The following is a 12,814-nucleotide window of genomic DNA, read 5'->3' on the forward strand; positions in this document are numbered from 1 at the left end:
AAAATGCATTATTATTTCCTTGAAGCATTTAATTTAATTGTGTGTTAAACACGATTAAATCTCTTCCTGGTGGTCCCAGGTCGTCATAAGTAGCAAGTTGGTCCTGGGCTGTGATCCAGCACTACCTTCTGAGCTGCTATTGTAGATTGGGCTGTGTGTTTCTGGACTGAATGGCCAAGACTGTGATGTTTCCTTTATGTATATCTGATTTTTAATTATCTGTCTTAACTCTAAGGTTGTCAGTCAGTAGTTTTGCATAGAAAATATGTCGATTCTGATGTGAACTGTGTCTGATAGCCAATTCTGTCACAGTAATGTGATAAAAAAGAGTCACTTAGAGAGGGAGCTAGACTGGGATGCCTAGGAGGGTAAGGACCACATCTGCTTTCGTCCCTCCTTGATACCCCATACCTCAACAGTGAGTGGCTCAGAGTAGGTACCTAATACATACATGTTAATGTTGAGGGGTGAGTGTGGGTCTGGGGGCCTGCTATTGAATGGCGCATGTAGGATTGAATATGATTATGTTAAAGTCTTTTCAACTTTTTGTACTTTCACAGCTATAGTTTAAAGATTGGAGATTTCTAGATAGTTAAAGTCTTAGAAAACTTTAAACCCCAAATAATTCTTCTTAAAACATCTCCTCCTCTTTCCGTGGGTGATGGGGGGGTGTCATTTATCTAATCATATAGTTTGACTAGTTACCATGAAACACCACTGAGAATTTTGCTGAGCTGGGGAAGGAAATTCCATCTTAACTTCCTTTCAACTTTCTGCCTCATAAGGAGTATTTCTTTACAAGTTGCTGAGAGTCTTTCAAGGTGTTCTTTTGTTTTACCCTTACAAATGCCTTGTGATTTCTTTTTTCAGAATGACCCCTGGCCTTCATTTATTTTTTCCCTTATTTATTTCCAGCTCCTCTTTCTGGATCCTATTCCAGAACCCATCCACACAAATTTCATTCTGGGAGGACCTGCTCCTATACCAGTATTTATCAATCTATAATGTACATATGAATCACATGGGGATCTTGATAAAATGCAGATTCTGGAACAAAATGTCTGGAGTGGGGCCTGCAATTCTGCATTTTTCACAAGTTCCCAGGTGATGCTGGGATGTTGGTCCTAGACTCACATCTAGAGTAGCAGAGGACCAGAGGACATGACATTGGTCCCGCCGACCATTTCCCAAGGCTCCTCAGACCTCCCTGACCCTGACTAGTCCGTGTCTTTGCAGCCTTAACTGGTCTCAGCATGAATGTCAGTGACAAGTTTGAGACACAGTCAGAATTTTCCTTAAGCTACACTGGGTGCCCTTTAGCCTGTGTGTTCACTTTCCTTTATCTGTACTCCAAAAGGAAATTCACCACAAAAATGATCAGAAATCTGACAGCGCTTTTCTTCAACCTCCAGAGTCATATCAGGACATAGCTTCTCTTAATACATCCTGTTGCATTCAAAATGAATTGCATACTTTCAAGGCAAGCTCACTCCAAGAAATACAGCCCACGTTTCTTTTTCATGGGCACCAATTACACTGATTACTGGCATCATAAAAACTCATTAACAAAGCTAAGAAAGTTTTGCAAGGATGTATCTTTTATTCTGACAGGTAAAATGGTATCTCCTAATACTTCAAACTCTGCCTTTGGAACTTGTAAAAGCAAAGCCAAGGATTGTTGAATTTTTCTCTGGCTCTCTCTTTTGGGGTGTTAACCGGTCAAACTTTCCATCAAAGGGCAGCGTGATAATGTTACATGCCAAGGGTTTCTACTTTGTAGCTAACGTCCAGGCTGTGACTTCACACCCCCAGACTGTGCTGCTCCATGTAGACAGATATGCGAGCAACTGCTTGTTATGATTGTTTCTCCATAGGAACCAGAAGCATAAAAAAAATGAGCCAGAAAATTCAATGCTTAGAAATCAGAGGCTTCCTCCCTCCACATCCATCATTACATATTTTCCTTGCTGACCCTGCAGACAGCAACTCTGTCTTGAAGACAGAGGTTTCCAAGAATCCATGTCAACTCATCAGCCCTTCTTTGGGGAATACCAAGTATACTCTTAATGTGTAACAAAGAACAGATTTTATGACTTACGCCTGACTGAGCTTATAAAGGCCTTCACAAACTTCACACCATATCTATGGTCAGGCTTATGAATGCGGCCAAGCTGGACCAAGTGGTGATCCAAAGGGTAGCTGGCTAGATCTTCTAGTTCCTGGTCGTTCCAAGAAGGGCCAAGGGAAAACACAAATAAGGCATAACCTTGACACTTGGCTCTCAAGGATTCTTTCTTTAAGGTTTCCCTATCCAAGTGACTGGTTTCCCCAGCAGATATCACAAAAATGACTTTATTTCTTCTCAGATTGGGTGTACTCAAGAAGACATTGTTCAGAGTCCACTGTAAGGCATGACCAATAAAAGCATCTCCATTGAGCTGCTGAACTGATTCTTCCACGTGCCTCTTCATGAGGCGTTTACTCTTGTAGGTGGTAAGGTTGAATTCACTTCTAACGGGACTCCTCTGAGTGTTGGGTAGGAAGTGGGGGGGAGCGTGGCTTAATAGGGCCACCCGGTCTCCAGTGACAGAGGTCTCAGGCTCTGGGGTGATTTCAAAGTGATCTAACAGTGCTCCCAGGAAGCCTCTTATCTCTTCAAATTCTGCACTTCCCACATGCCGGGAGCCATCCAGAAGGAAAGCAGCGTCCATGTAAGATTGCACGGCGGGTGGTCTGGCTTGGTCGCAAGAAGCATCCGGCTTGCATACATCTGCAGACCAAAAGTCACTTAGGGTTACTAAACAGAAACGGACAGAAAAGGAAGAGATAGCATCTCAAACATTTCGACATTTGGAAGCTGCATAATCTTTGATGTTAAAGTAGTAACTAAATGACTTTGAGGTCAGCAACAGGAAGATTTCCTAGTACGTGGTTTTCATTTTGATCCCCAAAATACAGATTTTTATACACAGCTCGTGTCTTGAGTTCCATTCACTAATATTATCTGACTTTTTAAAATTAGGTTGCTTTCAACAGAAGTTTCATCTTGGCTCTGCTTTAAGTTTATAAAGATTGAAGTGGACAATTCATCTCATGATTGTACATGATATACTGTATCATGACATAAAAACTAATGATCTCTCTAATTGACAATATACAGGTTAAACCAATGGCCCCTATCATCCCACGCACACTGCTTTACTATGAAAAGTAACCTGCTTAAAAAGTAAGAGTGAAAAAAGCAATGCATCTTTTATTTCAATTTAAATAAAGGTTTATAACTCTAAGTCTATCTATGTAGAGACATTAAGGACAAAACTACCACTCATGTCTTATGTCCAAAGTACCTATTAGTTGAACGCTCAGTATGTGTTTGTTAAATAAACGAATATAAATACTACATGTTAACGGACTTTCATAAAATATGAGGTCATTTTAACAATTATGCATATCTCATTTAAAAAAAGGTATAGTAATAAAAACAGAGAGTGCATTAATTTATTGAACCTGACCACAATGAATATTCAGAGGAATAAAAAATAACTTGGAAATGAAAGGATCTTAGAGGTCACCTAATCTTCTAATTTTACTGAAGAGTCTGAGGGTGGGAGAAGAGTTATTTTGCCAAAGGAGACACCAGCATTTCTAGAAGGGTCTGCGTATGAAGTCAGTGTGGTACTGTTTGAGGCAAGACCACATAGTACAGCAGAGGGGAGGCCCCCTGGCCTGAGAGCCAGGATGCCTGGGTTCTAGTCTAGCTGTCCCCAGTAACAAACATGCTGTGCGCCCCTGTCCAAGCCAAGACTGGGCCTTAATTCTGCACAACTAGGTGTTTGGATTAGATTCACCCAGAGAGCCCTTTCAGGGTTGATATTCTGCAATCCTAGATTTCCAATAACAGTTGATGGTTAAGGATGAGAATTAAAGAGAATTTTCTCTTTAAAAACTAAAGAGAAATGGAAAAACGCATGTGTGGACAGCCAGTACTTAGATATGGGCCTGGCCATGAACAAAAGCTATCAGATGAAAGGTTAATAACCAGAGTGCAGATCCTTAGGGGATGGAGCAAACTTCAGAACTTCAGTCTTACTCATGGACTCAATAAAGATATAAGCTCTGAACAAGTTATGATTCCCTTCTTAAAATTCAATAAAATTTGATGACGCTGTTTAACAGTCAGATGACAGCACAGTCACCCGTGTGCAAGGCAGTTTCTAAAATCAGGGACAGTAGCCTGCCCATTTACTCAATGTTGTGGGGTTTAATTGCAGGAAACAACAGCCAAAATACCTTCCATTATATGCCTCAGAGACAAAACAAGGATTTAAGCCAAGAAATGGAGCCAAAATATATCCCCAGACACACACTGGCAACTTCTGACCATGCATCAGACCAGCACATGCATCACTGATGTGTCTACGCACAGCTGAGAACTCGAGGGAGATGTATCTGCCCGTGGTGTGGTGAGCTCTTCGGGTGGTGGGGGGAGGAAATGATCAGAGGGCAGCAGAGGGGAAGACAGAAGGAAGAGGGTTATTAGGAGAAATCCCACTTCTCCCTTGGAGTTGCCACCTCCCTATGAAGTCACTCACATGACCAGAATGAGCATCTCATTGACACACAGGCAGACGGAGAGGAATTAAGCATTTTCTTCAAGTCCAAATACAGAGTTTCAAGGAACAGCATAATAGGATCTGTGTTTCTCATAAATTGCAGGTGTCTTAACGCCAGCTTTCTTGGGTTTGATCTGGCTGTGAGCAAACTATTTCATCTCATCTGTAAAATGGAGCTAATAACTTTTCAAACATTTTAGGGTGATTATAAGGATTGAATGAAACAATGAGAAGAGTGCTTAGAACACAATAAACCCAATAGCCTAAGCGTTAAGTATCATCATCATCACCATCAGTGTTATATAAAGCAATTAGAGCAGTGTGTGGCTAATAATGAATGTCTGATAACTGTAAGCTATCACACCCACCAGTAACCTCAGTGGGTCCCACTCTCTTTGTAATTATTAGAACATTCAAATTATTAGAATACTCAAATACAGGTCTGTCCAGTTCTCCAGCTAGACCTATAGATTGTGTATAAAACACAACCACAGACAAACCAGCATTACAAATCTTTCTGATGCTTAACATTTGGGAGTCCGAGAAAACCTCTTTCCAAAGAGAAATGCATGAATTTCTGCTGATTTCCACTCCCACTGTAAAGCATTTCTTTGGGGTTGTGAACATTTGAGATTTAGAAAACTCATAAATATACAACATGAAAAAGTTGGCAATGGGACAGGCTAAGTTTTTCTAAAAATGATTCCTGTTTCCTAGAAGCTGCATGAGCTGAGAGGCTGCATCTGTGGATGAGGCTGCGTGGCGAAGTGAGGCCGGAGCCCCAGAGAGATCCTCCCAAGGCCACTAGCGTCTCTGCTGCCAAGTTACAGCCGCTCCTGCCAATGGTGACTCACTGCACTGCTTAACGGGCCTGATCAAGTTATGTTCTCCCTGTGGGTCTCACCGTAGCAGAAAGTGCACCGCTGGAGTCCCTCTAGTGCTGGCGCAGAGTCAGTCCTGTGTGGAACCATGATGACTTGGAATCTGCCAGTGTCGTCAATCTGCAAGAAGCAGAAGCAAGAGAAAGAAGAGCTTCATGGGTGGGGCTGCAGGAACCTCCCAGGATGGTCCAGAGAGCTGAGATCTGCAGAAAGAAGTGGGGGGTCCCTCCCTCTAAGAGGGTCCCGGGGAGGCTGAAGGGCAGAGGGGCTAAGAGCACTGTCTGGGTTTAACCCACGACTTTCTCTTTAGCTGGATGACAAGTGGCTTTGCCTCTGTTTCCACATCTGTGAACAGAATAGTCATACTACTCCCTAAGAGGGCTACCGTGGGCACTAAATGAATTCATAATGGTAAAGCACTTACTGGCACCAGGTAGGTGCCACGTGGGTCATCAGAGACCGCAAAGCACTTCCACTCACAGCCCAGTGAGTTCGTTCTTAAGTTCATCATTCCCATTTTACAGACGAGGAAACTGAAGCTCAGAGAAAGGTTAAAGGACTGATCAAAAGACACTGGACATGGAAACCATTTAAGGAAAAGGACCAGAGACACCCCTCTTCCCAAGTCCAGACAACTGTGTGAAATCACAGATGTGTTTTAGAACTGGCTTTGAGTTCCCACCGTGAACCAGGCATTGACCCTGGCTTTGAAGTGCAGACCCAGATTCATGTCCAGGCAGCTCTCCTCTGAACAACTTCCCACTCTTTCCAATTTGGCCCTATTATTAGTAACCTCCCCAAGGAATTTGAGGCTGGAGAGAGGCAGACAATATGGAGCCTCCAAATAATGAAGAATAATTAGCTTGCCAGTTAATTGACCCAGAGATCACAGACAGTTGAAGGCGTATTGTGGGTGTGATCCTACCCAATGCCTCAGAGATGTGTCACACAACATTTAGTCTCCCCTGTGAACCCATCTGGCTAACCCCCTCCCCTCCTTCTCAGGGAAGCTTCCTTCCCATACTTTATCCACAGCCCATCTGGCTAACCCCTTCCCCTCCTTCTCAGGGAAGTTTCCTTCCCATACTTGATCCACAGAGGTGCGACTCAGGCAGCTGTGTTGGTGTGGGGTGACCCCATCTCTCAGCAGAGCAGATTGCATCAGGGATGGACACCTGAGCAGATCAGAAACCCAGAACTGGGGTCCTGAGGGCAGTGCATCTCCCCGTCTTAGTGGTGAGCACGGACAGGGCTGCAGGCTGGTCATCTTCTATGTTGTTCACTGAGGAGCAAGGGACATGGGAAGGGGGGGTGGGGGCTTTCCTGAGAGTTATCTCTGTTTCTGCCCATCTTTTATTCTCCCACGTATAAGAGATGGAGAAATCAGCACTCCCCTGAATTCCTCTCTGGGAGACCACTGTGTTTGCCTTCCTAAGCCATCTGGGTGAGAGGGGGAGGCTCGGAGGGAATAAGCGGTAACTGAAGCTTTTAGCTAAATTTCTAGGCACAAATGTATAGAGAAAGGAAGGTATGGTGTCTGACAAAGACTGAGAGGGAAGAAACAGAGTGAGAGTGAGCATCGTGTGGTTTAAGAGAAGAGAGAAAAAGAAAAGACCCTGTGATGAAATTCCACATATAAGCAAGTTTTAAAAAATGGTACAAATGAACTTATTTACAAAACAGAAGTAGAGTTACAGATGTGGAAAACAAACTTATAATTACCAAGGGGTAGGAGGGATAAATTGGGAGATTGGGATTTACATATACACATTACTGTATATAAAATAGATAACTAATAAGAACCTACCGTATAGCACAAGGAATTCTACTCAATACTCTGTAATGACCTATATGGGAAAATAATCTAAAAAAGAGTGGATATATGTATATGTATAACTGATTCACTTTGCTGTACACCTGAAACTAACAACATTGTAAAGCAACTATACTCCAATAAAAATTAATTAAAAAAAGAAAAGACCCTGTGATAGTCGGGTGGCAGAAAAGGGACAGGTGGTGGGGACATAAATGGGGACATTTTGTAAATGGGGACCTGTAAACACAGTCTTGACTCTTGATTCTTGTCCACCAGAAGACACAATTAGCCTGAATTATTAACGTCTTTTAGTAGGTGTCTGGGCAATATTTCCAGTGAATCATGCCATTGCTTCATCTGGACTGTGATGAGGGACCAGGAAACCAAATCCAGAGAGCATGGATCAGTCCATCTGATAGGGGCAAAGTAATTTCTTATTGCCAACTATCAGGGTCCGGGAAAAAGTCACAGAAGGCTTGAGCTAGAAGAAATCTTAGAAGCCAATCCCACTATTTCATAGATGAGGAAAGTGAGCCCAGAGTGGGGAGGGATACAGATGCCTCCAGTTTAAACTTTGCCTCCTGCACTGTTGGTGGGAATGTAAACTGATACAGCCACTGTGGAGAACAGTATGGAGGTTCCTTAAAAAACTACAAATAGAACTACCATATGACCCAGCAATCCCACTACTGGGCATATACCCTGAGAAAACCATAATTCAAAAAGAGTCATGTACCACAATGTTCATTGCAGCTCTATTTACAATAGCTAGGACATGGAAACAACTTAAGTGTCCATCAACAGATGAATGGATAAAGAACATGTGGCACATATATACAATGGAATATTACTCAGCCATAAAAAGAAATGAAATTGAGTTATTTGTAATGAGGTGGATGGACCTAGATTCTGTCATACAGAGTGAAGTAAGTCAGAAAGAGAAAAACAAATACCGTATGCTAACACATATATATGGAATCAAAAAAAAAATGGTACTAATGAACCTAGTGGCAGGGCAGGAATAAAGGCGCAGACATAGACAATGGACTTGAGGACACAAGGGATGGAAGGGGAAGCTTGGGTGAAGTGAGAGTAGCATCGACATATATACACTACCAAATGTAAAATAGATAGATAGTGGGAAGGAGCAACATAGCACAGGGAGATCAGCTCTGTGCTTTGCGACGACCTAGAGGGGTGGGAAAGGGAGGGTGTGAGGGAGACGCAAGAGGGAGGAGATATGGGGATATATGTACACATATAGCTGATTCACTTTGTTGTAAACAGAAACTAACACAGTACTGTGAAGCAATTATACTCCAATAAAGGTGTATAAAAAAACAAAACAAAACAAAACAAAAACTTTGCTCTCCCCACATAAGACCTACCTTCCACCCTCTGCCTGAGCTACTTTGACTGTAGTTTTGCATCAGGGGGTTCTAACTTGATTTGGAACAGTGTTATCACCATGTCACCCAGAGATTGCTGCCCTTTGTTCACTAGTTTGTGTTCTGCATGTCTACCATGTGGCAACCTCCATCCTTCTGGCAGTGGCACTAGTTGATAACTTAGGCTTCACATTTAACCGTGTATCAACATGTTGGTGTCAACCTAAAGCCATACTTTCCACTCATTGATTCTAGTGAGTCTTTTTTTTTTTTGGGAGAGACCTCAGGGGGTCTGTGCTCTCCACTCCCCTTCCCCCAAGTAATCTCCTAATCAATAAGGTTCGGCAGATGTGGTCTTAGAGATCACTCATCCTACCACATGTCATTGGAGCAACTTTAATTAGCATATTACAGAAAAATTCCCCAAGATGAATGTGGGTTGGGGATTTAAAATAAAAGGGTCCTATGGGTCACTTTTCTTATTGCTGTCTTTCTTGTGGATTCAAAGATGCACCAGCTTGGATGATCCACAGATGGGTAATATGAGCCTTCAGTACATCGTTCTGGATGATACCCTGCTCTTTGCTTTCTCAACATCATGGGGCTCCATGAATTGGTGCATTCGAAAAAGATACCATTAACACTCTTTAGACAATTCTCTATTAACAAAGGAAATCCTTTTAAAAATAAAAGGGCAGGGTGCTCAGAGTGCTAAAGTTTCCCATTAACCCTCTCTCCCCCCAATTTCAGCTGTGTTTCATCACTAGAATAATCTGTAATGTCAACTATTACACCTAATGTTTCTCTCACCTGCAACGCTAAACAGCAGAGTAAAGGGAAGAAAATAAGGCTAGCTATAAAGGGGACATTTCTTATACATATATTAGAAAGGGAGACCCAGCCCACATTAGAATTCTTCACGGGCAGCAAATAAAGTTTCACCAGAATTAAGAGGTAATTGCCCAACGAATTTAAAGGAAAAATCCTACGGACAAAACAGAGCTGAGATTGAGGTTTTTCCAATCAAAAATGGTCTTCCATTCCAGAAGGATGACCAGCTCATCACTCGGCTTCAGACCATCATGAAAAGTTTCCAAGATGGTGATCACACAACCCGTTTGCGCAGAAACATAGGGAAATGAGCCCATGTTTTCAGAGCAGCTGCTTCTGAGACCTGCCACACGTGTCTACACAGGTTCCAAATTTCAGTTGGATTCTATTGAACTCTCAGACGAATCAAGATATAGAAAAGTCACAATGGTTATGAAATGAACGAGGGGTTTTGTGATATGGCCTCCAAATAAAAATTTATTGTGTCATTAAAATTTTGAGCTCTGTTCTTAAAGTACTAATAAATGACAGTTTAAGAGCAAGTGAAGAGAATGGATAGAAGAAAGAAGCAGAGGGAAATGGAGAAGTAGTAACATCATCTCTCTTCTGCAATGTCAGGTATTGGCTTCTCATCAATTTGTTTTGAGACCTTCTAGACAACCCTGCATAGCTCCACCCTCTAATAGGTGAGGTCTTTTGGTTTTCTACTTACTCTTGTGTCCTCAGAGCCTAGGATGGCACCTGGTATATATGAGCTGCTCACTTAACATCTGTTGGATGAATGAACCTTGGGACCAAGTCTGACTTCTGTCTGCAACTCTAACTCTTTTCCCACCCAAGGGATGTTGGGGCCAATACTGCTCCAATCTGTGAGGGTCATTGTCAAGAATCTGAACCTTCATTGGTGCTCTTTTGAGATAAATTCCTTCAAGAAAGGAACAAGGAGTCTCTAGGTGATGTGGGTAGAATCTCTAAGTGGGACTGTTAACACTCCAAAGTTTAAAAGAAAAACTCAACAAAATATCTTTTCTAAAGTTATGTGCTATGCACATACCTTTGAGAGGGTAGGTGGAATTGCGTCTGTTTAAATTTGTATCGCAAGTACCATCAATCATTTGTGTCAGGATATTAAGCTGTCTCCTATTTTGTGACTAAATAAAGCCAAGGGACAATGGGCGCTCCCAATAAACAGAGGGAATTAGGAGGACTCTGTGTAACCAAATCCACTTACAGAATCTTTGAGCCACTGCCTCTCAAAGCAGCTTCATTAGCATAGGCTGGCCCCAGTCTTCTAATTTATGTGCATTTTCTTTTCTGAGCCTCATAGATCAGGCTGCTCATTTGCATAATTCTGAGTTAGTCTCAATGATGCTAATAGCAGTTTCAGCTTCTTTACAACCCAGACTTTAATACAGTTAAACAGATTTTAGTTCACCGTCAAGAAACTGATAACAATAATAATTAAAGCAAGAGCTACCATTCTTGAGTGTTTGCTATGTCCTAGGCACTGGTGCATGGAGTTACATCATTTCTTCTTCACACCAATGCTAGGAAACAAGCACTGCTTTCTGCATTTTACAGAGGAGTACTATATTTCAATTCTGGTCTGCTTAGTTTAGCACTTTCACAGAAAATTAGGGAGCTGGAGAGGGTCTCAAAAAAGCCACTTAATCCTAGTTCTCCAGGAAAGACAGAAGTCACCCTTGCCAGGTGAGTGACCGCCCCTACAAAAGGCCTTCAGAGAAAGGTGGTGTCTTGACCACCTACATTTAGCCATCTGGCCCATGGCAACGTAAGTCAATCTTGCCTTCAGAAAGCTCTTACTCAAATCTAAACTGGAGTTTCCACTGCTATGTTTCCCAGTTTCTCTAATAAGAGATTTTGCTAACTTGGAGTTGGCTGGCTAGTTTTCTCCAGTAATAATCCTCCACACACCTGAAGGCAGTGACTCGGCCACTTCTCACTTTCCTTTCTCTACATTAATTAATTTTTAAACGCTTGTCCTCCTGGTTCAGGTTGTATTTTCCAATACCCTTTCCAGATGCATGGGGTCCCTCCTCATAGCTTCTCCATGAATGGAGAACAAAACAGCATGTTGGGTGGACACAGGTGACCAGAAGGACACTCTGCCAGGTCCAGCAGGTGTTTTGTAAGGAACCCCTGCCACTGAGGCTCTATTGATAGAGTGTTTTAAAGGTCGCCGTGATCCCAGGTGGTATATTTAGAAATGCTACACAGTAAGATTTTTTTAAAAAATTAATTAATTAATTATTGGTTGCGTTGGGTCTTTGTTGCTGTGCGTGGGCTTTCTCTAGTTGCAGCGAGCAGGGGCTACTCTTTGCTGCGGTGCATGGGCTTCTCATTGCTATGGCTTGTCTTTGTTGCGGAGCACGGGCTCTAGGCGTGCTGGCTTCAGTAGTTGTGGTGCACGGGCTTAGCTGTTCCGTGGCATGTGGGATCTTCCGGGACCAGGGCTCGAACCCATGTCCCCTGCGTTGGCATGTGGATTCTTAACCACTGTACCACCCGGGATGTCCCCACAGTAAGATTTTTTTTTTTTAATAAATTTATTTATTTATTTATTTTTGGCTGTGTTGGGTCTTCGCTTCTGCGCGAGGGCCTTCTCCAGTTGCGGCAAGCGGGGGCCACTCCTCATCGCGGTGTGCGGGCCTCCCACCATCGCGGCTTCTCTTGCTGCGGAGCACAGGCTCCAGACGCGCAGGCTCAGCAGTTGTGGCTCACGGGCCCAGTCGCTCCGCGGCATGTGGGATTCTCCCAGACCAGGGCTAGAACCCGCATCCCCTGCATTAGCAGGCAGACTCTCAACCACTGCGCCACCAGGGAAGCCCCCCCACAGTAAGATTTTAATCTTCAACCGAAGAAGCTATAACTGGAATGGCTTTTCCTTTATAAAGTGTGGATATTTACATGATTGGTGAAGTTATAAAATCAATCCTTTGGCTTCCATTCCATGACCACATCAGTGACATCCACGAATATTTACTGGCTACCCAGATTTAGTATCTTCACATCCGGAGCCAACTCAGAGAGTCCCTTGGAGAAGCACTAGAATAGAGGCCTGGATTCAAGCCCTGACATTGCCACTTGTCAGCTGTGTGAACCTGGGCATAGGGTCCACTTCTCCAGACTCAGTGTTCTTACCCGTACAATGGGAATAACAGTGATTCCCATCTCATACACACCACTTGTGGGAACTAAACAGGATGATGCATATCAAGGGCTTGGCATGTTCCTGGTACATACCATAATAATAAACACTTAGTA

The 12,814-nt window shown here is 42.9% G+C and overlaps 1 protein-coding gene across 1 annotated transcript in view; it reads right to left on the bottom strand.

Annotated features, from left to right (window-relative positions):
* COL6A6 (collagen type VI alpha 6 chain) overlaps positions 1 to 12,814 on the bottom strand; it is a 160,291-nt gene that overhangs the window by 15,398 nt on the left and 132,079 nt on the right. Inside the window, exons 34-35 of the mRNA XM_061194691.1 lie at positions 5,518 to 5,614; positions 2,099 to 2,770 (exon numbers count right to left, since the gene is read on the bottom strand). Coding sequence (XP_061050674.1) covers positions 2,099 to 2,770; positions 5,518 to 5,614 — 769 coding nt within the window. The remainder of the gene's footprint in view (positions 1 to 2,098; positions 2,771 to 5,517; positions 5,615 to 12,814) is intronic.

The sequence above is a fragment of the Eubalaena glacialis genome, chromosome 6 (assembly GCF_028564815.1).
Source record: "Eubalaena glacialis isolate mEubGla1 chromosome 6, mEubGla1.1.hap2.+ XY, whole genome shotgun sequence".
NCBI lineage: Eukaryota > Metazoa > Chordata > Mammalia > Artiodactyla > Balaenidae > Eubalaena > Eubalaena glacialis.